This window comes from Acinonyx jubatus, chromosome D4, assembly GCF_027475565.1.
Source record: "Acinonyx jubatus isolate Ajub_Pintada_27869175 chromosome D4, VMU_Ajub_asm_v1.0, whole genome shotgun sequence".
In the NCBI taxonomy this organism is placed as follows: Eukaryota; Metazoa; Chordata; class Mammalia; order Carnivora; family Felidae; genus Acinonyx; species Acinonyx jubatus.
Genome location: NC_069391.1, coordinates 2,494,249 through 2,515,062, shown reverse-complemented (window position 1 = coordinate 2,515,062; position 20,814 = coordinate 2,494,249). Strand labels below are relative to the sequence as shown.

The 20,814-nt window shown below is 62.5% G+C and overlaps 1 protein-coding gene across 3 annotated transcripts in view; it reads left to right on the top strand.

Moving 5' to 3' along the window:
- Positions 1-20,814, top strand: part of VAV2 (vav guanine nucleotide exchange factor 2) — a 160,756-nt gene that overhangs the window by 115,792 nt on the left and 24,150 nt on the right. For 2 of the 3 annotated variants that reach the window (XM_027051812.2, XM_027051809.2), the window contains exons 5-11: positions 4,461-4,563; positions 7,364-7,462; positions 9,427-9,495; positions 10,723-10,823; positions 18,195-18,294; positions 19,270-19,365; positions 20,026-20,094. In XM_027051812.2, the coding sequence (XP_026907613.2) occupies positions 4,461-4,563; positions 7,364-7,462; positions 9,427-9,495; positions 10,723-10,823; positions 18,195-18,294; positions 19,270-19,365; positions 20,026-20,094 (637 nt within the window). The remainder of the gene's footprint in view (positions 1-4,460; positions 4,564-7,363; positions 7,463-9,426; positions 9,496-10,722; positions 10,824-18,194; positions 18,295-19,269; positions 19,366-20,025; positions 20,095-20,814) is intronic. The other variant, XM_053204412.1, reaches the window with a different exon arrangement.

The window sequence follows — 20,814 nt, the reverse complement described above, 5'->3', positions numbered from 1 at the left end:
ACAGTGGAACCTCTGTAATGGGTCATCGGTCAGGTCTGATGTCCAATAAAAAGTCCTCAGACTTGTGAAGAAACAGACAAGAGTCATATTCAGGAAGAAAAAGTCAACCTTGAGATGGCTCTGATGTTACCATTAGCAATTTTGTAAACACGGTCAGGAACTTCGAGGAAAATATGTGCCAAATGAATGAACAGATGGGGAGCCTCAGCAGAGAAATAGACAGCCCTATGAAAAGGGCCAAGTGGAAACGTTAAAACTGAAAAGCATGATCGCTGAAATGAACGATCCGTGGATCTGCTTTAACAGAAGATGGCAGACGGCAGAGGAGGGAGTCGCCGACTGGGAGATCGTTCGGTGGAAGTAACACGCTCTGAGTAACAGAGAAAAGAAGGGTCCAACGGAGGTGTAAGTGGAGTCCTAGGAGAAGAGAAAGAGAATGAGGCAGGAAAAGAAGTTGACAAAACCTAAGAAGTGGCAGTGTATATACCATGTTCATGGATCGGAAGACTATGTTGTTAAGATGCTTGTCTTCCCAGGGGGCTTTGTGTGTGTGTGTGTTTGTTTTTAAATTTTTTTTTTGGCAAGATGATTATAAAGTTTATACAGAAATACAGAGGACCTTAGAATAGCCTTAAACAAGCTCATAAAAGAACAAAGCTAGGAACTTAAACCACCTGGTTTCAAGACTTTCTATAAAAAAAAAAAGTAATCAAACCAGAGTGCTATCGCCATAAGCACAGGTGAATAGGTTGATGGGATAGATTATAAAATTCCAAAGTAGACCCACACTCATGTGGTCAGTTGGTCTTGGTCAAAGGAATCCAGCGGGAAGAAGAAAGTTTTCAACAAATTGTCCTGAAAACTCCCGGGTATCCCTGAGGAGAAATGGACCTCAATTTCTACCCCATGCCATACATGAAAATCTGAGCCGGATCAGAGGTCTGTAAGCATAAGCACTGAAATTATATGGCTCTTAGAAGAAAATATAAGCTTTGCAGCTTAGAAAACAAAGATTTTGGAGCACCTGGGTGGCTCAGTCGGTGAAGCGTCCAACTTCGGCTCAGGTCATGATCTCACAGTTCATGAGTTCCAGCCCCGTGTCGGGCTCAGTGCTGACAGCTCAGAGCCTGGAGCCTGATTCAGGTTCTGTGTCTCCCTCTCTCTCTGCCCCTCCCCGGCTTGCACTCTGTCTCTCTCTCTCTCAAAAATAAACATTAAAAAAAATTTTTTTTAAAAGTTGGAGGCAACCCAAGCGTTCATCGAAAGGTGGATGGAGGACAAGTTGTGGGTTGTTCATACAGTGGCTGGTACCCAGCAATGAACAGGAATGAGCCTCTGTGTGAGCAACACCATGGATGAATCCGCAGAGACGTGACGACGGTGGCGAAGAAGCCAGACGCAAAAGTGATCCTAACACAGGATGCCAAGGATGTCCAGTTCGAGAAAAGGAAAGGCTAGTCTTTGGGGAAGAGTAGTCTGAAGGGTGGTCACGGGGAAAGAGGAGGGGACTGATCAGGAAGAGGAGGAACTTTTTGGGGCAGATGAGAACGTTCTATAAAGGGACGGGTGTGAGTTACACGGCGGTATCCATTTGTCACAGGGTATGGTGAGCGTGCGTCCTGATCTGTGGAAGCCGTAGCAAAAACCCGGTGGAAAACCATTGTGGGGCGTTGCAGCCATGCCTGAAACACGGCAGTGCTCTGTGGACGTGGGGTGTGCCTGGGCGGACGAGTGAGCTCAGGCTTGCAGGAGGTGCCAGGGGAGAGAGGGGCGGAGAAACACGTTTTCCGGGACCCAGCTGCTCAAAGCATCTTCAGGTTCAGCCTGTGCAGGAAGCCTGTGCAGGAAGCTTCCCCAGCCCTCACCATCCTTTTTCCCCTTAGAACGCTACCTACCGCTCATCTTAGGGCTCATAATGGGGCTGGCGCCTGCTTCACTCCGAGATCCGTAGATCTGCCCTCGTTTTTCTCTGAATGCGCCTCAGTGCCGACTCCAGAGCTTGGTATGTCATCAGTCACTCGGTGAAAGAAAGTGTGGTGACCGGTCCACCTGGCCGGGAGGCAGCACAACGCGACGATGGCCTCCAGAAGATCCGGAAGGTCTTGGCAAGGTGCCTGGCGCCATGCACCCTGGCTCACTCGTCTCTGCCACAGAGAGCCTTGGGCTCGTTGGCGAAAGCGAAGAAATTGCGTCTGGAGCTCGGGTTGTGGCTGATCTGAGGTGGGACTGCGCCGAGGTCTTCCCTTCTGAGCGGGTGGCACAGAGAGTCCAGGGGTCCATTAGGATGTCCCCCTCAAACTTGGGCCGAGGAGGGGGACCCCTGTGCTGACAGCTGGCTGAACCAGGTGACCTCGAGGCCCGTCTCCAGGCCTGTTTTCAGTCTTTGTTATCATTGCATCAGCGCTTAGCGTATTTAACTGTCACGGTCCCCCCACCCCCTTCCCCCAGCCCATCAGAGCAGAGCCGAGGTCTGTCTCCAGACGGCATGGAGGGCCTCAGCTGCCTTTGAACTTGTCTAATTTAGCAGCCCGCGAGCTTCCCTGTCTCTGCTCTGTTCCACGCCGTCAGAATTCCCGACAGTGGCTTTGTCACCAGCCTCGCTCTGCTGTGCGACAAACATCTGGAGTGGTGGGCACAGCTGCCCGAGCTGTTTCCTTTGGGGACAGAGTCTGGAGAGGAACGGAAGGTGATTTGTGTCTCCGCGAGGGGCCCTTCCCCGGGCCCACCCAGGGCAACGGGCCTCGGAGTCGGTGGGTTCTCACCCGTGAGTCGCAAGCACCCTTCCCGGCTTTGCTCCCTGCTGGTTCCAAACAGGGCCTCTGTCACCGTCTGGGCACCGTGCTGCCGCGTGAGGCCTCGGGACAGCCATCCAGACCCACACAGGGGTCGGCAGGGCGGGGCGGGGGGAGGGGGTGGCGCGGGTGCAGGGAGGCTATGCCTGGGCGAACCCTCCCCTCCCAGCCTGCTGCGGGGCCTCAGGGTGTGTCTGTCATCTGTGAAATGGCCCTGGTGTTCTCTGTCTCCCAGGGTTTGTGAGGTTAAAAAGCATAAATGTTTTTCAAGGGCCTCGTAGGGCTCACCAGGGGGCAGGTGTCTGTTGGTGTAGTTAGCGTGTTAGCTCGTCTAGCCCCAAGTGACCCGTCCCTGGCCAGCTTCCACTCCTTCCCTGGCGTATGGGCTGCTCGCGGGACCCTCCTCTAGTCCGGAGCTGATTCACGGCCCCCCCGGTCCTCCCAGAGGAAAGCCCAGACGTGTGGGCCTGGTCGTGCTCAGTCTCAGGGGGAGGTACCCGGGTCTTTGGCTCCAGAGGCCTTTCCTGAATACAGGCGCTGCCTCCCTAACTCCCAGCCTGTCCGATGACAGCTAATATTCACAAGCCGGCTTTGAGACCTGGCGAGCCGCCGGGTGTCATTTCTGCTGTCTCTGTCCCCCGCCGTTGCCTCTGTCGCCTTGAATTCTGGCCGCCCGGTGCCGTGGGGGAGGAGAGGTGCTTTAACGGATCTCTGTGCCTTCCGGAAGCCAACTTTGCCAGGTGCCGCTCTGAGCCCAGGCTCTGAGTCTCCGGTGTCGGGCACAGGTAGGGATGGAGTGGGCTTCCAGGGCGAGCTGGCCTGTGAACACGGCCTGCCCCGAGGACGGGCCCCACGGCAGCCGACGGAAGGGCCGGTCAGCTCTGGCCCCGGGACAGAGTGACCCCGCCGCACGTCGTTGGACCGGCTCGTTTGCCAATGCGTGAATACCTACCGCCTACTAGGAAGGGTGACCCGACAGGGTTAAGCAGTTGGGTTTTGTCCAGGGAAGAGATAGGTTCGCCCTCAGGCACCTACAAGATAACGGGAGCTCGGGAGGGATGTACTTCGTATGAGAGGAGGGTGGGGGGTGGGTCCTGGGTCACAGACGGGGCTGGGAATCCCCGAAGACCTCCTGGAGGAGGTGTCCCATGACCTGAGTCTGGGAGGGGGGGGAGGTGGGGGGGGACAGCTTGTTAGAGGGGAATCAGAGCATGGTCGTGCGCTGAAACGAAGCTCGGTTGCATTATAAAGCGAGTTGTGCCTTCCTGGCACTCGTCCGGGAAGCTGCACCCCAAACTCCGTGTCCGTCTCCACTCGCTCTGCTTCTGCACCCCCTGGTAGGTGCGAGCTCTGCTCCTTGACCCCCACACCTGGGCTGACCCGGGGAGAGGCCCCAGCGCCGGGCACTCCGGGTGACGAGCCACGCGAGAATTCCCCTTCAGGCAGTGACTCACCCCGGGCCTCCGGCAAGAGTCCCCAGCACTGACCAAAGGGTGGAGGAGTGGGGGTGTGATCACGGTAGGTCCTTCTAGAAGAACGGCAGGCATGGCACGAGGGGATGCTCTCTGTGCTGCCTGGTTCAAACTCCGAGAAACCCTGGGGACGCCCCCTGCACCGCGTCCCCGGAACCTGCCTTCCACCCGCCTGACCCGCTTCTCTCCCGCGCAGCGAGCATGACCTGGGGGAAGACATCTATGACTGTGTCCCGTGCGAAGATGAGGGCGACGACATCTACGAGGACATCATCAAGGTGGAGGTACAGCAGCCCATGGTAAGCCGTCCGTCGCCCGCAGCCCAGCCCCCTCTCTCAGCGCTCCCAGCTACCCGGGGTCGGGCGGGGGCACTGCGGGAGCCCCAGAGACCTCCCGGCCCCCGCGGGGTTCCTCCCCTTCCTTGGGCCCAGTCCTGCCTCCGGAACGTTCTAGGAGACCGGGGTGTGACCCCACTGCCACTGAGCCCCCCCCCCCCCCCCCAGAGGCGCTGTCGCGGAGTTCTCCCAGAGGTGTGCAGGATTCCAAGTCCTTCCTGCCTGGGGAGTCTGAGCATAGCCACTGGATGCTCAGACGTGCACAGCGCGCCTCATTTTACGCCTTTGTGCGGAGAGCGAGGAGACCGCCACTGGCTCAATTAGCCAGCTGTGCGTCTTTTATGTGGGAGGATATTTATTTCCGACCGGCGCTGGCGAGCACTTTCTCGGACACCAGTGTGCTGCAGGGCGGATTTATTGCCAGCAGCTGCTGTGTGGAGGGTGGGGGTCCCGCAGGGCTGGGATGGGGGTGCGGGGGGCCCTGGAGGGGACAGCCGCAACCCCCTGCGTCCCCGCACTCCCGGGGGCTGGTCGAGGTGCCAGTTGCCGACTGTGGAGGCTTTTTGATGCTTTCACTAAAGAAGTGGGAGGAATTTCTCAAAAGGCAGATTTCAGCGTTTTCCTCCAGTGTGGGAGTGACCAGTTGGTGGGGGGGGGGGGCACGAAGCGGGGGCGACGGCTCCCCTCCAAGGCCTTTCAGAGAGGCCTTTCCCACACTGGGGGCGCCTGCCCTCCCCCGGCCTCACGCCAAGAGAGGCAGAGAAGCGTGGCTGCGGCCCTCACAGCCCCCAAACTCTGCTCTTCAGAAAGGGTTTCTCATTCTGTCCCTGGAGGGTCTGAAGGGTCCCCATCTTTACCAGGGGTCTCTCTCTGTGACCCCAGGTCTGCCCAGGGCCAATTCTGCCCTTCCCCCCCCCCCCCACACACAGCCTTGCAGTGGGGCGGCTCTGCCCCTGAGCCTTCCCGGGAGGTCAGTCACGGGGCTGGAAGGCCAAGCCGTGGCCCCGCTGACGGACGTCCTCTGCCTTGCCTACAAGCCGAGCCAGCATTCTGGGTCTGGGGCCAGCTCACTCCCAAGCCCTTAGAAGTCCAGCGTCCTGTGGGTAAAGCAGAGCAGTGAATGCAAGGGCCCTTGCACTTGTCTGGAGGATCCCCTGCCTTCGGGCCGGAGACGCCCCTGAGAGGCCCCCGAGTGGGCCGTCCCCAGAGCCTGCCGCTGTCCCTGGTCCTGAAGCCCACTTGGCCGGACCCTGGCTGTCTGCAGGACCCGCGGGGGGCTGTGAGGGGACAAGCTGGCATCCCACCTGCCCTACTCTGTTTAGTGTCCGAACAGCGCTCCGTGCTGCTGCCCTCGAGCTGTCCTGTCGATCTGGCAGGGCGGGCCTCCTGCCCGTCCTCTGAGATAAAACAGCTGGCTTTATTTCCTCCCCGGTCATTCCTGGAGCTGTCCGAACAGCCTGAGTGGAAGGTAGATGGAGACCTTTCCAAAGGAAGATAAAGCCAAGGGAAGGCAGGTGTCGCTCCCTGCATGTGAGGGAGACCCTGGCGACGTGCTGGGTCCCCGTGCTGTCCCTCGCCACCCGGCCAGGCTCCTGCTGGAGCGGGCGGGCGGTTGTGATGTGTCCCTGGGGCCGTTGGCTTGCCCCCACCTCCCGAGCAGGGCCCGGATAACGAGCACTGCTAACTGGTTCTGTCTGTGGTTTGTTTCCTCCATGCGTTCAGATCAGATACATGCAGGTAAGTGGCAGGTGGAGGGGGACCCGGGGTAAGTTCTGCCAGCACCGTCTTCCTCCATCTTTCGGGGAAGGTCTCAGACCTCTTGGGAAAAGCCTCCCTGTCCCCAGGGAGATGCTATCAGGCACTACACTTTTGCACCTAGTTTTAGGGGATCATGGGCCCCCAACATCCCCCTGAAGCCCCTACATTAGCAGTGTAGCACCCTGGCCGGTGGGACAGTGGGCTCGGGAAGAAGCCCCTGGGTGATGTGCCCCATCTGGACGAAGGACGATGGCGTAAGGGCAGATATGAGTCCAAATGGCATGTCACGTGGCCCAGCACTGTTTCCCCAGAGCCTCACTTAGGGACAGATCTGGCCCGCTCAGCCTAAAAGAACGTAAGGGGGTGTCTGGAAATCCACAGCTGCCTCTGAACAGTTCCCCCACCTGCGGGCTCTACCCCCTGTGGCCACACGGTCTCCTGGTCAATCCCGCCTCTGGCCACATCCCCCCCCCATAGGAGCTGGGGAGCAGGCTCTGCCCCGAAGCGTGTCCCCAGTGACGCCTGCAATGAGCTGTTCCCTCAGGACCCCGAGTGGAGGCCAGGGGACACTGGGAAGGCCCAGGCCTGCAGGGCATTGGCATCTTTGTCAGAGGCCCTCGCAGGTCGCTCAGCTGGTGGGCATGGGTCCTCGGAGCTGGTCAGAGCCTTTCCCTGTGCACAGAGTGGGTTCTTTAAGCCATGCCACGCCTGCTGTATATGCTGGGGGGGCTGGAGCGTGCTTGGTCTGCTAGGATTCACAGAGGGCAGCGGGAGCCCAGACTCTACAAGGCCCCGTGCCTTCCTCGAGCTGTCGCCAGCCCCCAGGCACATGCCCATCCCTTCCCTGTGCCTCAGTTTCCCCATCTGCAAACAGGAGAGGAAGGGCTCGGGCCCCCTTCTGCCTCCTGTCCGGCCCCTCTGTTTCCCACTTGGCGGCCAGGCCTCGGCGGTCTGCAGGCGGTGGGCCCGGCGGGAACCCGGCTCACGTCTTGTGTCCTTCCTTTAGAAGATGGGCATGTCTGAGGATGACAAGAGAAACTGCTGCCTGCTGGAGATTCAGGAGACCGAGGCCAAGTACTACCGGACCCTGGAGGACATTGAGAAGGTGGGTGTGGGCCTTGATGCCGTCCTGGGACCGCCGGTCCCCTGGGGCGGTGCTGTCCCCAGGCAGGGACACAGGGCAGCAGTGACAGGTGCAGAAGCTTCGTGGCCCTCTCGGCTTTGCCGTCAGGCACCCCTCGGCCTCTGCTCCCCACACAGGCCAGTGTCCTCGTCGGCTGTCACCCTTGTCCCTGATCCCACCTCCCACCCCTTGGCCCTGGACCACCCCGAACTGGTCTCTGCTGTTCTTTCTGGCTTAAACTGGGTATCGTTACAGCTTCTGTTCCTGATTGCACTGCACTAACCTCCTTCTGTGTACTCTTTCATGCAGACTCAGCGCTAGGTTAAGTGCTTTCTGTATTCCTTCTCACCTAAGACATTCTCTGTGAGATCCCACTCTGTGAGCTGGGATCACAGCAAAGCCACCCCATAGATGGCTGTGCGTGTCCTGCCTCTGGGGCATGGTCAGGCGCACTGATGGGAGCCTGCAGAGCCCCCATGGCGCACCCTGTGCTCCCCTGAATGGCTGGTCAGTCCTCTCTCCCTGGCTGGCCCCCTGAGCTCCCAGAGGACCACGGATGGGCCTCCTTCTTCCCCCCCCGCCCTGCTCTGGCCTCCCGTGCACGCTGGCTCAGTGACATTTCCCTGTCGCTTGAAGGTCCTTGTTGCCAGCTGCTGGTGCTTACTGGGTGAACATCCAACATTGTTTAAGGGTCCTCTGTGGCTCTTTGCTTGCAGCATAGGGCAAGTGCGGCCATGATGGCAGGGCCTCCAGCCGGGAGTCCTGCGATGCCCCTTGGCCCCAGGCCCCCGCCTCCAGCCTCAGCCAGGCCTGTGTGCCCGCCCTCCCACCCCCCTGGCCACTGGCCTTGCTGCAAACACACCAGCCCCATCCCTGCTGCACGCCCTGGCTTCCACTCTCCATCGGCCCCTCCCCGGGCAGTCTACTCCCCCACCGGTCCCAGCTCCCAGGCCAGCTCCCTCCGGGGCCCTGCAGACCTCTGCAGTCCCTCCGCACAGCCCAAGTCCTAAGCTGCGGCCGTCTGTCTCCACCCTGGGACGTGGCCAGCCTTCGAGGGCAGGTGCTGCTGGTCCCAGGCGTGATGCACGTAGCAGGTTAAGCAGGGAGTGTGCTTGGCCAGGGCACGCGGTGTGCTGAGCACCTGGGGGGACAGTCACATTTTAATCTTCCCCTAGCCATCGAGGTCATTGTTGCTACCCCCACGTCCCACGCGAGAAAACCGAGTGCTAGCCCGTCCTCGGCACAGGGAAGAGGCTTGTGCACTTGGATGGTTCTCTCCTGCTCTGCACGGCGGCCGAGGAGGAGCCCAAGGGGCCAGGACCCCATGGGGAGTAAGGTGGCAGGTCCTGCACCACAGGGCCTCTGGGGCACCACCTGACGGTCTCCCCTGTGCACATCTCCTCGGAGGCCAGGCCCGGAGGACTCCGGAGAACCACTCCCTGCCCCGGCGGGGCTTCCGGGTCAGGGAGTATCTCTTTTGATGGCAGGTTTAGGGCCGTACCTAGGCTCAGGTGGGAAGTGTGGCCCTGTCACTGTCCAGAGGTGTACCCACGGGTGATGCCCTCACCTCTCTGGCCTCCGTTCCCGGAAATGTCTCGAACAGTGGTAGCATCTCCCACCCTGGGTTGCAGCAGGGTTCAAGTCCAATCTGCTGGACGCCTCGGAGCTTTGCCCGTGTGGTGGGCGTGGGTGCTTAGGCCAATCCCGCCCGCCCCTGCACATTCCCGTCCTGCCACCACCCTGCACAATGGAGCACACCCCCCCAGGATGCACACATTTTCCAGCAGCACTGTGCCAGGCCTGCATAACCACCCCGCGGGGAACCCCCATCCCCTGGACCCCGGACCTTGGCGAGGTTGTCTGAGCCCCTCCTGTCGGTGGCTCTGGCCTCAAAGGGGGCTGGCCCCCTCCAGGCGAGCTGACGGTGATGGGCTTCTCTGTTCCAGAACTACATGGCCCCTCTGAGGCCGGTGCTGAGCCCGGCGGACATGACGGCCATCTTCATCAACCTGGAGGTAAGGGTCTGGGCCTGCGGCTCACCGTGTGCAGGCCCAGGTCTCCAACCGGCTCGGATGTCAGGCAGGCTCCAGCCCGACTGTCCCCATGGGTCCTGGAGAGCTGCGTCCCTGCCAGCTGCATGGTTGGTCACAACTACGGGTGTTTTTAGGACAGATGCGTAGGAGGGGAGTAGCCGCCCTGCCCTCCAGGAACTTTGGTGTTCGGAGGCTGGAGGACAGGGTTTCAGCAGAAACCTCTCTGTCAGCAGGGTGGGGAGGGTTGGCATGAGGCCCCAGAAGCTACACGTGGGTGGGTTTCGTCCAGGAATGCCCAGTGGGTGCAGCATGCCAGCAGCTGGTGCAGCGGCTCCTGCCTGGCTCCCTCAGCCCCTTATCACCTCAAGAGGTGGGTGCTGGTCTCCTGGTTGAGGCTGAGCCAGACTCCAGACTCGGGAGGCTCTAGCTCCCTGTGCCCCCTACTCAGAGTCTATCCTGCCTTGGGTGGTGGCCAGCACAAATGGCCATGGACAGAATGGGAGCCTGGACCGGGGACGATGGGGAGCCCTGGGGGGGGGGGGGGGGGCAGGAGCCTGGATCAAGGGACATGGGGAGTCCCAGGGGGCCAAGAGCCTAGATTGGGGGCCATGGGGAGCCCTGGGGGGCCAGGAGCCTAGATTGGGGGCCGTGGGGAGCCCTGGGGTGCCGGGAACTTGGATCAGGGGCTGCGGCAGCCCTGGGAGGCCAGGAGCCTGGGTCGGGGGCTGTGGAGAGCCTCGGGGCGCCGGGAACCTGGATCGGGGGCCATGGGGAGCCCCAGAGTGCTGAAAGCCTGGATCTGGGGCTGTGTGGAGCCCTGAGCTGTTGCCTGCCGGTCGCCCAGCTGCTCTGAAACGTGGAGGAACACCTGTCCCCATGGAGGGACTCCATCCCGCAGAACCTAAGATCAGGGCAGAGAGCCCCTCTGTCCTTGCACACAGCAAGATAGTACAAGGATGCTGAGTGGGAACAGCCCCCCGGGGGGCCATCGCTGTCACTCTGGCACCAGGGCTTGTCCCCAGTGGGCCACCCTGTGTCTGAGCCGGCTGAGAGGTCCCTTCACACGTCTGGCACCACAGCACCTTCTAGTGTTTGCGTGGGGTGCGCGCCCAGAGCCCGGGCCTCTCTAAGTTCACCACGGCAGATGGGAACCGTTCTAGAGGGCGGCCTGGTGTGCCCGTTCACGCACCGACGACTTTCTCTCCCCAGGACCTAATCAAAGTGCATCACAGCTTCCTGCGGGCCATTGACGTGTCCATGATGGCAGGGGGCAGCACTCTGGCCAAGGTCTTCCTGGACTTCAAGGAGAGGTAAGTGACAGGCCCGTCCCTCGCTGTCCGCAGGGCCTCGGGAGCGTCCGGGGCCTCCAGTTCCGGCCTGGGGACGGTCACAGGTGCCGGTACTCAGGTGGGAATCTCACGGCAAGGCCCTCGAGGCAGGTGGCTGTGCCCCTGTGAGCCCCTGTGAACCCCTGTCCTCACTGGGACACGGAGAGAGCCGCCCACCCTTCCCACCGTCACAGCCTGGAGGGGTGACCTTCCCCAGCAGGGCCTCCCGAGGACTCCACCAGCTCCCTCTGCCTCTGTGCCTGGGGGTCTTGGTGGCTGGAGGCCGTTCTCACCATCACGGTGCACCTGCTGCCTGCCAGGCCCCCCGGGGACCTGGCACCTGAGAGACTCTGCCCCTCGAGCTGCACGGGTGGCGGGCGGCAGCTGAACAACAGGACCCGAACCGGCCCCCGCAGGTCCGAGGAAGGGGCTTCTGGGCTCTGGGTGCCCAGGGGTGAGGTCAGTTCCCCGCTTCCTCGACGGTGTGTGTCACGGGGCCGGGACTTCCTAATCTGTCCCTGAGGGACGCTGATGGTGTCTGTGCCACGTGGTGCCCCGAGGGTAAACTGAGGCCAGGCCCGTATCGCCGACGCGGCTTGTCTGTGGCCATTGAAGGGCTCCGGTGGCCGGGACCCGGCGGACAGGCGGGCGGGATGGCGGCGAGGCAGCAGCAGCTGTGGGCACGGGCACCCGGCCATCCTGGCCTCCGCCAGCCGCAGCCCCCAGCGTGGGGAGACGTGGCTCCGGACAGGCACGCGCAGGCCTGGGTCCTCCGATCGTGTGTCCGCAGCGTCGGGGCAAGTGCCCGTGAAGCCCGAGGGGGCAAAGATTCTGCCCGTCAGCCTCCGAGGCAGCGTCTCTCCTCCCCTCGGCGCCCACGGGGTCAGGCTGAGTCTAGACGCACAGACGGTGCCGGCCTCCCCACTGCCAGAAACATGCAGAATGTGGTTCCTCCCTCATCTGGAACCGGTATCGTCGGGGCAGGAGACTGGCAACTCATTAGAAACCAGCGCAGGAACCTTCTCGAAGAATTACGTGGCTGTCGGGAGGCCTCCACGAACCTGTTTGTTGTTAAGCTTCTCTGCCTGTAAAACCCAGTGGATGGAAGAGTGTGGAGATGCCTTCCATGCCCCGCATGTCCTGCTGGAGCCCGGCAGGGGAGGACTGGGATTCTGGAAGCTTCTGTGGCTCTGCCGTCCCAGCGAAGGTCTCAGACCCTGCCTTTCTTCCTGGAGCCCGGGCAGCGGCGTCTTTAAAGCCGGGCACGAAACAAGATGATGCAAGGACTCAGCCAGATGCCCGGGGCTGCGGGAGCCCCAGAGGACTCTGTTCCAGTCTCTGAAGTCTCGGGAGGCCCATCGGGAGGCGGTGCCCTGGCTCCTGCCCCTCGGACTCTGGAGGGGGCGCCCCCAGCTTCTGTGTTCACGGCTCCTCTGCCTGCCTGTCGTCCGAGCCACCTGGGAGCTTGTTAAGAACGCCAATTCTGGGGTCCACTCTGCAGGGTCTGAGGGGGAGGCCCCAGGGCGGCTGGTGGGCACCCTGGGTCCACCTCGTCCTTATCTGCAGGGAGGTCCCCTGCAGCACCTGCCAGGTGACGCTCAGCTCAGCTCACGTGTCCTCCTGGCCAGGCGGCCCATCCCAGGGCTGGATTCCGGGGCCTCTACGAGCCCCTGAAGCGGCTTCCCCTGCGTGCTCTGTGGCTCCGGGCAGGGAGCTCTCTCCCCTCCGCACGGGCAGGGATCCCTGAGCCCACTTTCTAGGGGCCATGGGTGGGGCCCCAGGCAGGCACGAGGGAGCAGGCAGTGCCCGAGGACAGGTGGCAGATGTGGCCAGAGGGCGGGTACGCTTTCTCCAGGCACTGGCTGATGAGGGCATGCTGGCAGGCCCCGGGGTGGGGGACAGGCGGCTCCCTTACCCGCTCCCTGCCCCCAGCAATGCTTTCTTCTCACCTGGCTACAAGCCTGTGTGCCGGGGAAGCCAACTCAGGCCCGACCCTCATCCTCACGGGTGGTGGGGGGGAGGCCACGGACCTGTTGAGCCACCCCCAGGCCGAGTGGCCAAGGGACAGACTGCCCTTCCCCAGGAACCCCCTCCGGCCCAAGAGCCTGCCCCACGGTGTTTGCCCTTTACAAGGCTGCCGTCCTCTGCGCTCAGCTTCGGGCCCCACAGGGCTCTCGGGCCTTGTTTCTGCCGGAATGACCGTTGTTTCTACGGCCAGAGCGGCCGCAGGGACTGGATCGTGTTCCGGCACCAGGAGCTCGGCAGATGGGCTCTCTGTCACCGCCCAGCAGGGCTTTGGAGGCCGGGCCCCGGAGTCTGGGTAGTCTGGGGGGGGGGCTGGCTGCGTCTCTTCAGAGCTCGTTTATCCAGCCCTCATGATCTGTCCCGGCGCCCACCTTTTCTGCCCCTTCGCCTCCTCGTCTCTGAGTCAACACCTGAGGTCCTGCCGTGCGGTTCGGCGAGCATTTATAGAGTGCCTGCTGTGTCCCAGACAGGACAGGCTCTGCTCTCACTGGGCGGGGAGGTCAGGAAGCAAGCTCACAGGCAGAGGACTCGAGAGCACGGGGAAAGGGCGAGGGTGGGGGCAGTCGGGGCTCGTAGCAGAGGAGGGGGCGCTGAGGACCTGGGCGAGAGCCCACCACCCCCGAGGTGGGGGCAGGGTGGGGGCAAAGCCGCAGGGAAGGCCCCGGGAGAGGCAGGAGCGGGACTGTTTGGGACCTGGCAGAGGCCAGAGGAGCAGGACTGACGTGAGCAAAGCAGACACTGTCCAAGGAGTGACTTGTGGCTTCTGCAAGAGCCTAGAAGATCAAGATAGGGATTTAGGAAGAAGCCCCTGAGGAACTTGAGTGGCAAGATCCTGGCAGCTCATCACGGATAAAGGGTGGACTAGCGTCCAAAGTGGCAGAGGACCATCCCCTCCCTCTTTTTGGAGCGAATACTTCTGTTCATACAGCCTTAGTCCTCAGACAAAGCACATGTTCCTCTTAGCCTTGCCTTGTGGACCTGAGGGGACAAGTCCCACACGGTGGGACCTGGGCCTTGGGAAGGGTTTGCATTTTGCAGATGTGGATGGAACAGAGAGCCACATGGTTTATTTGAGGCTGGGGGTGGCCAAGCCAGGTCAGTGGGGCGGGACTACAAAGGGAACCAGCCACAGCGAGTTCGTGTCCCGGAGAGAAGGCGAGGGTCTGGCTCTTAGGAGGAACTCTCTGGAGCTTTTTGCACAAGTGCTTTTCGAAGGAGCAGCCGTCAGAGTAAGACTGACAGCATCTCCACCCGCGCAGACCCGTGGGCGCTTCGAGAGAAAGGCCGGGCCGGAGGCGGGCGCTTTGCACTCTGTGGTTTCTGGCTGCTCAGGGTGTTGGGCCCGGGTCGCGCCGCTCTCTGGTTGTGGTTCCCGCCGCAGGCCTGGGTCTCGGGAGGCTGGGTGGCTCCTGTCAGTCTGTCAGCGCGTGCAGGGAGGGAGCCCGCCCAGGGTCGAGCTCCTCGAGCCCCCGCGGCAGGGCTGCCTGGGACCCTCTGACCCTGAGAGGCCTTTGCCGGCCTCCTGATCCTCCTTTCCCAGGCGGGGAGGTTGAGGGCGGGAGAGCATTGGCCACCACCTGGCCGTGGTCCCGACTCGTGCCTGTGTCTCCGGGAGTGCCACCTGTGTCCGGGACCTGCTCTGGCCTTGTCCCTGGGCACTGCGTCCCTTGGGGTTCTGTGACAAGGGACGGAGTGACGCGGTCACCCGGGGGGCAGGTGAGGGTCCCCCTGATAGATGCATCTACTCCCCCTCCGTAGCGCGGTCCGAGTTGCACGTTCAGGAAGTTACGTGACGTGGCCCTCGAACAGAGAGACCCCAGCTCGTGTCAGATACCTACCGACCGGCATGTGAGGCGCCCGTGCGCCGAGTCGGCGGGGAAAGAAGGCAGCACCGAGGCAGCGACGCCAGCCGCACACCGTTGGGGTGTCCTCTCCGACAGGGCGGCGAGCGTCTGCACCCCGGCAGTCTCCCACCAGGCCACGAGGCCCCGGTGGCCGAGGCCGGCTGCTGTTTCCAGGGGCCCCACGGAGCCCCTGAACCGTGAACGAAGCCCCCGTGTGCGTGTTGCGTGACTTCCAAGCGTCGGATGGTTTTTCTCAGCAGCAGAGAGATGCTCGTGGTTAAAAGGAAGACCTGTCGGCTTTCACTTCCTTAAGTGACTTCCTTCTGTAGGCTCAGAGCGTAAGGTCCGCGGCCCACGCCGCCCGGCACGGGGCAGGGCATAGACGCAGGCCAGAGATCTGAGTGCGTGTGGGGCAGAAATGGACTCTCGCAGTTTCACGGGGCCCAAATCCAGATGTGGGTGGGCGGGGCTCCCTCCGGAGGCTCTGGGGGGGCGGGGCCTTCCCCCCCTTCCAGCTGCTGGCGGCCCTGGGTGTCCCTTGGCTTGGGGCCTGCCCCTCCGGTCTCTGCTCTGCCCTCTGTCCTCATGCGGCTTCTGGCCTATGAGGCCTCTTCTCTTCTCTCTGACAAGGACACTCTTCAGTGGATTCGGGGCCCACCCGAATCTGGCATGCTATCTTCTCCGTCCTTGCCGTAACCGCAAAGACCTGATTTCCAAATACGCTCGCTTTCTGAGGCTCCAGGGCGCCTGCATTTTGGGGTCACTCTTCAGCCCGACACGCCATCTCTGGTCGGTCAGCCGGGCCCTCCTGCGGCTCCCTTCCATCCCAGGCCGCCCACCGGGTCGGCGGAGGTGAACGAGGGTACAGCCCCGGGGTAGCCTGGGACTCCAGGATGGGGGCCTGGAAGACTGGTCTGGGGGCCTCATGGATGCACTTTGGGGTCTTGCTGGGCACCTTGAGAAGTCACGCCGCCTCTCAGAGCCTCAGGGCCGCTGTCTTACAAGTGGTGCTTCACGAGGACAGGCTGAGCTCGGGTGTCAGTGCCTCCTGTGGCCCGGCCTCTTTAGGTCCTTAAAGCTTTGCTCTCTTCCCTGCAGTGGCTCCCCTGCCCCCCTGGAATCGGCTGCAGCTGCTGCACTGCCTATGGTCAGGCCCCTCGCAGCCAGGCGTAAGGCCGCTGGGCAGGCCAGGCCCCCGGGCTCAATGCTGCGGTGTGGGGACAAATGAGACCCGTCTCTGGAGCTCAGAGCCGGTGCAGAAGGTAGATTCTCACTCGGCTTTGGACAGGCCTCTACCCAGAGGCTCCCTACCTGTCTCCTTGCTTTTCTGTCTCACCTCCCTGGACCCGGGGACAGGGTTGGGAGGGGAAAGGTCGCAGAGCTGGAAATGATGGGGCGGGGTTTTGAGGGATGAGTAGAAGTTCACTGGCTGGAGGAGGCTGGAGGAAGTGCAGTGTGCGGTCTGGGGATGGGAGGTGTGCTGTGAAAGCAGGGTTGGGACCCGCTCTGTCCACAACCTTGGGCCGGGATGAGCCCGGGGAGTTCTGAAGTTAAGGAGGGAACCCATAGGGCTGGCTTGGCCCGCCCAGAGCTATGAGCACCCGGTGCTTAGGAGAGGCAGCTTCACTGCCCACACAGACTTCCCTCCACGGGGGCAGCTGGGCCGTTGCCAGGTCTGCTCATTTAAAACAATCTGGCAGAAACCTTGGAGTCTCTACCCTCCTCCCCATGCTTCCAGAGATGATGCGTCTTAATCGACTTTTATACTAGAATTCTCAATTCGATAACCGGCTCATTTAAGTGGAAACCAGGGCTCAGGTTCTCATGCCAAGCGATGTCCGGTCAGCGTGTCCCAGGGCACAGCCAGGGCCGGGTGCTCTGCGGCGCTGCGGACACGGGTCCCGGCCGTGGGGCGTTCTCCTTTACAGTGGCCGGGAAGGTGAGCTCCCGTGTGAGGTCCAGGACTGGATCGGTCTCTCACTAGAGTCGCGGAATCTCAGTCTGTCGATGCCGGAAGCTTCCCTGCAGGCTGGCACCGGCCAAAGTTCTCAGGGTGGCTTGAGAATGTGGCTGCAGCTTGGCCGAGCGTCTGCGCCCTGGAGCCTGCGAGCACGGGCCGGCACGGCACAGCCCAGACGCCTGTCGGGGGCTGGGAGACGCTGCCCACCTCGGGGCCGCTCCGGGATCACGGTTCGCTGGGTTGGAAACGTGCTCCGGGCATGCAGCTTTGCCCTTCCAGAGCTGGGAGGAATGTGGGTGTCGTCTGTCCCCAGGCCCCTCCGGCCCCACAGCGGGAGCCTGGGGAGCCCCCCAGACCGGGATGCTTCTTCTCAAAGTACCAGCCGGCAACGGGCCCAGCTGCCGGCCCTGAGCGCCCGGCCAGGGGCCCCGCGGTGGAGCAGTGTCCATGGTGGACAGGCCCGTGTGTCCCAGCGTGTCTTGATGTGTCCCAGAGACTGCCCCCAGCTTCCAGAGCCCGGCCAGGAGGGGCCTCCAGCCGTTTGCTGTGACACAGAATCTCTGGCACCTGGCAGGGCGTCACTGGACGGCGGGGCCATCACCCCTTATCAGCTGGTGACCTTGTAGCGAGTTCACTGAGGCCTCGGTTTCCCTGCCTGAGGAGCGGGGCTCACTGCTCCTCCCTGTACAAGTGGGTGAAGGGGTCCCGATGTTGTGCGTGTAGCACCAGCCAGGAGTGGCCGTCATTGCTTGTCACAACCAGCGTCGTCACCTGTGTGGTGCTCCCGGGGCCGAGCCCATAGTCGGGTGACAAGGCTTTCGGAGATGAAGTTTCAGGCCGGTAGCCCAAGGCCCAGAGAGTGCCGGGGGCTCCGGTCTGTGAAGTGGGGGGGCGGTCGTGGTGTTGGAGGGTGTTCGGGGGGAGGAGAGAGGGCCCGAGGCTCCTCCCAGCATCCCGAGGCCCGGTGGCCATGCCCATTTTCCAGGTGTGGAGCAGGGCGTTTGGGGCTGATGCCACTCTGCCCTGAGAAAGGGGGTGCCTAGGACCCCGGCGGAGAGCGTCAGCGTCACATGGAAGCAACAAGGGTTGACCTCAGGGGCCACCACCCCGGGCAGGTGCAGAGCCAGGCAGGAGGAGTCTGAGCCTTCCTGGGGTCCCCAGCCCTGGGTGGGGGGGAGGCAGGGGGCTTCTCTCCTGTCTGACTTTGGCCTTTCCGGAGGCAGGATTGGGGTGGCAGTGAACCACAGAAGGGGGCTTCCTTGGGTTCGGAGAGCGTGGGGGAGCCCCCTGTCCCCAGCGTCTTGGCAGCCCCCTGGCCTGGCAGCATTTCGGGAGGGGGAGGAGGCAGCCGCATGGGAAGAACGGAACCTCGAAGCAGGTTACCGAGTGAGGAGCTGCCTCGTGGGGGGGGGGGGGGGGGACGGGTCTGCCGATCCCCTGCTGTGCCTTCCACGGGGATCTAAACCCAGGCCCCGGAGCCGCAGCGTGTCACTGACTGTGCATGTATGTGTGTTCACTGCCCAGGCTCCTGATCTACGGGGAATATTGCAGCCACATGGAGCACGCCCAGAACACGCTGAACCAGCTCCTCGCCAGCCGGGAGGACTTCCGACAGAAGGTCGAGGTAATGGGGGCTTGGCGGTTGGCCCCCCCCCCCCACTGTCCCTGCGTCTCCAAGGTTGCAGCTCACCGGCCCGTTGCTTGCCCGTTTTGCGGGAAGGGGGACGTGAGGGCACTGGCGGGATGGTGGTTGTAGATGTTTTTCTCGGTGATTGTTTCTCCTCGGCATTTTGCTGGGGTGGGGAGGGCAGGGGGAGGTGCAGCAGAGGCAGACCCCCGGGGCCCGATCCGGCTCGGCGAGGGGCTGTGACTGAGCCCCTGTGCTGGCCTGTGCAGAACCCTCGGGGACCCCAGGTGACAGACGTTTGCTGGAAGCCAAGGAGACCCCCTCTCTCATCACCTGACCCCACTCCCCGCCCAGGCTCAGGGCCAGTCTCTGGCACTTTTCCACTCTCCCCCGTGAGCCCCTCTCCAGGCCCCCTCCCCCTCCCCCTTGTCAGGGGCACCTGAGCTGCTCCCCGAGGCTGGGGGTCCCGTGGTATATTTGGCCAGTCAAACCCTTTCCAGAGTGAATCCTGGCTCAGGGTCCCTTTGCTGTAGCGACACTGGGAAGGACGTCCCTTGGAGACGCATAGTGCCCCTGTGTGTCCGGGAAACCGGTGGGGAGCCCCTGGTTCCTGAGGGTGGCCCCGTGATGGGGTGAGCTGGCTTCCCTGGGAGTCTCGGGCAGACCTGGTCAGCGCCGGGGTCGCTCAGAATCCCAGAGCCCTGGCGTGGCCACTGCAGGTTCCTGAGGCTACAGAGAGGGGTGGGCCCCCCGCCTGCCTGCTGTGAGCCCCACCCCTCTGCACACACTTGACTTGGGAAGGGGCTTTGGGAGACGCTGCCGGGCTGGGGACCCCGGCCAGGCCAGGACCAGACACTTGGCCCCAGTTCAGGGCTTAGTCTGCCCCCCACCGCGGCTGGGGGTGGGAGCGTTGGGATCGCGGTCCGGGCCAGGATGTCGGTCATCTCCTCGCTGCTCCCCCCCGATGCCCAGGAATGCACTCTGAAGGTCCAGGACGGGAAGTTTAAGCTTCAGGACCTGCTCGTGGTCCCCATGCAGAGGGTGCTCAAGTATCACCTGCTCCTGAAGGTGAGACGGTGTGCGAGCTCCGCGGCCGCCCCTGGGGAGCGGGATTGGGGTGGCCGGCAGGGGCGTAAATGGGGCCCGGGTGGGCCAGCGTCATGGAGAAGCCAGCAGGCAAATCTGTCCAGATGAGCCGTGCGGCTGTATTAGGGACGTTCATCACAGTAAACGTGCGAAGGGAAACTGGGATTGGAATCAGTAAGAGAACTGGGAAACCGAAACCAAAGAATGTCCTCGGACCAGGACTAGGAGATGGCCTGTCCTTGATGCCTTGACCCAGGCTCTGAGCTTCCTGGTAGGCAGGAGAGCAGTGGAAATAGGAAGCCCTTGTGCACAGACTCGCCAGAGAGACTGGTTTCTGTGCCGTGTGAGGCTCTTCAGTGAATCAGCCAGTTACCCTGTGGCCTTAAAGTCCCTGCCATTCTGCACAAGATTTGGGGACCCCTCACCCTGAGGCAGTGTGTCAACCGGGAGGGGCCTTGCTGTCTGTCTGCTGGGCTGGGCTGGGCAGCCGAGCCAGAGCAGAGCCTGGGGCCGGAGGGGGGGGGGGGCAGGGAGTCTGCCCCGAGGGTCTTGCTCTGTGCCCACACCCTGTGCCCGGTGGGAGCAGGGGCGGAGGCCGGCACCCCCGAGCGGTGACCCGTGACTCCTCTCCCACACGTCCAGGAACTCCTGAGCCACTCCGCGGATCGGCCCGAGAGGCAGCAGCTCAAAGAGGCACTGGAAGCCATGCAGGTGGGTGGGTAAACTGAGGCAGGAGAGGGGCCCGGCCAACCTGGGGCTGCAGGTACCCGGTCTGTGTCCTTTGACTGGAGTCGGGCTCACTCACAAGCCTTGATCTGTGACCAGAGATGTAGCTTTTCCTGGAAAGACAAGAGGCAGAGCAGGGGCAGGGCGGTGGGTGGGACGCACCCATGGGCAGGGAGGGTGGGTAGAGGGAGCCTCAGGCCCTTGCCCCAAGTGTCCAGATCCCTAAACTTGTCCGGCCTGCGGTGCCTTCCCTGGGCCTGCCTTCCTCCTGCCTTCCCTACTGTCCATCAGGGCTGTTGCCAGTTCCCAGACACTGGACTCGGTCTGGGCCATCTGGCCTGGGCTGCCCACTGCCCAGTCCTGTGGCTTTTGCTTCTGAAACGCCCATTCCACCCAGCCACGCCTCCTCTCCCCTCCTGCTTATGTCCATTGAAAGCCTACTGTGCAGTAAGTCCCCGGAAGGAGAGCTCAGCTCATGCCACGCCCTTGTTCAAAAGCCTTCTATGGCTCCCCGGTGCCCACTGAGTCGGGCTCAGGCTCCACGTCCGGGCACACAGGCCTCCACAGACACGCATGCCTAGCTTTGCGGCTGTGTTTGCCACTAATGCCTGAAATTCCAGGTGAGCGTGGCCACTCCCAGGCCAAAATGACGTTCCCCATCATTTTCTATCTCTGTTGGCTCAGGCTGGACCTTCTCCTTGTCAC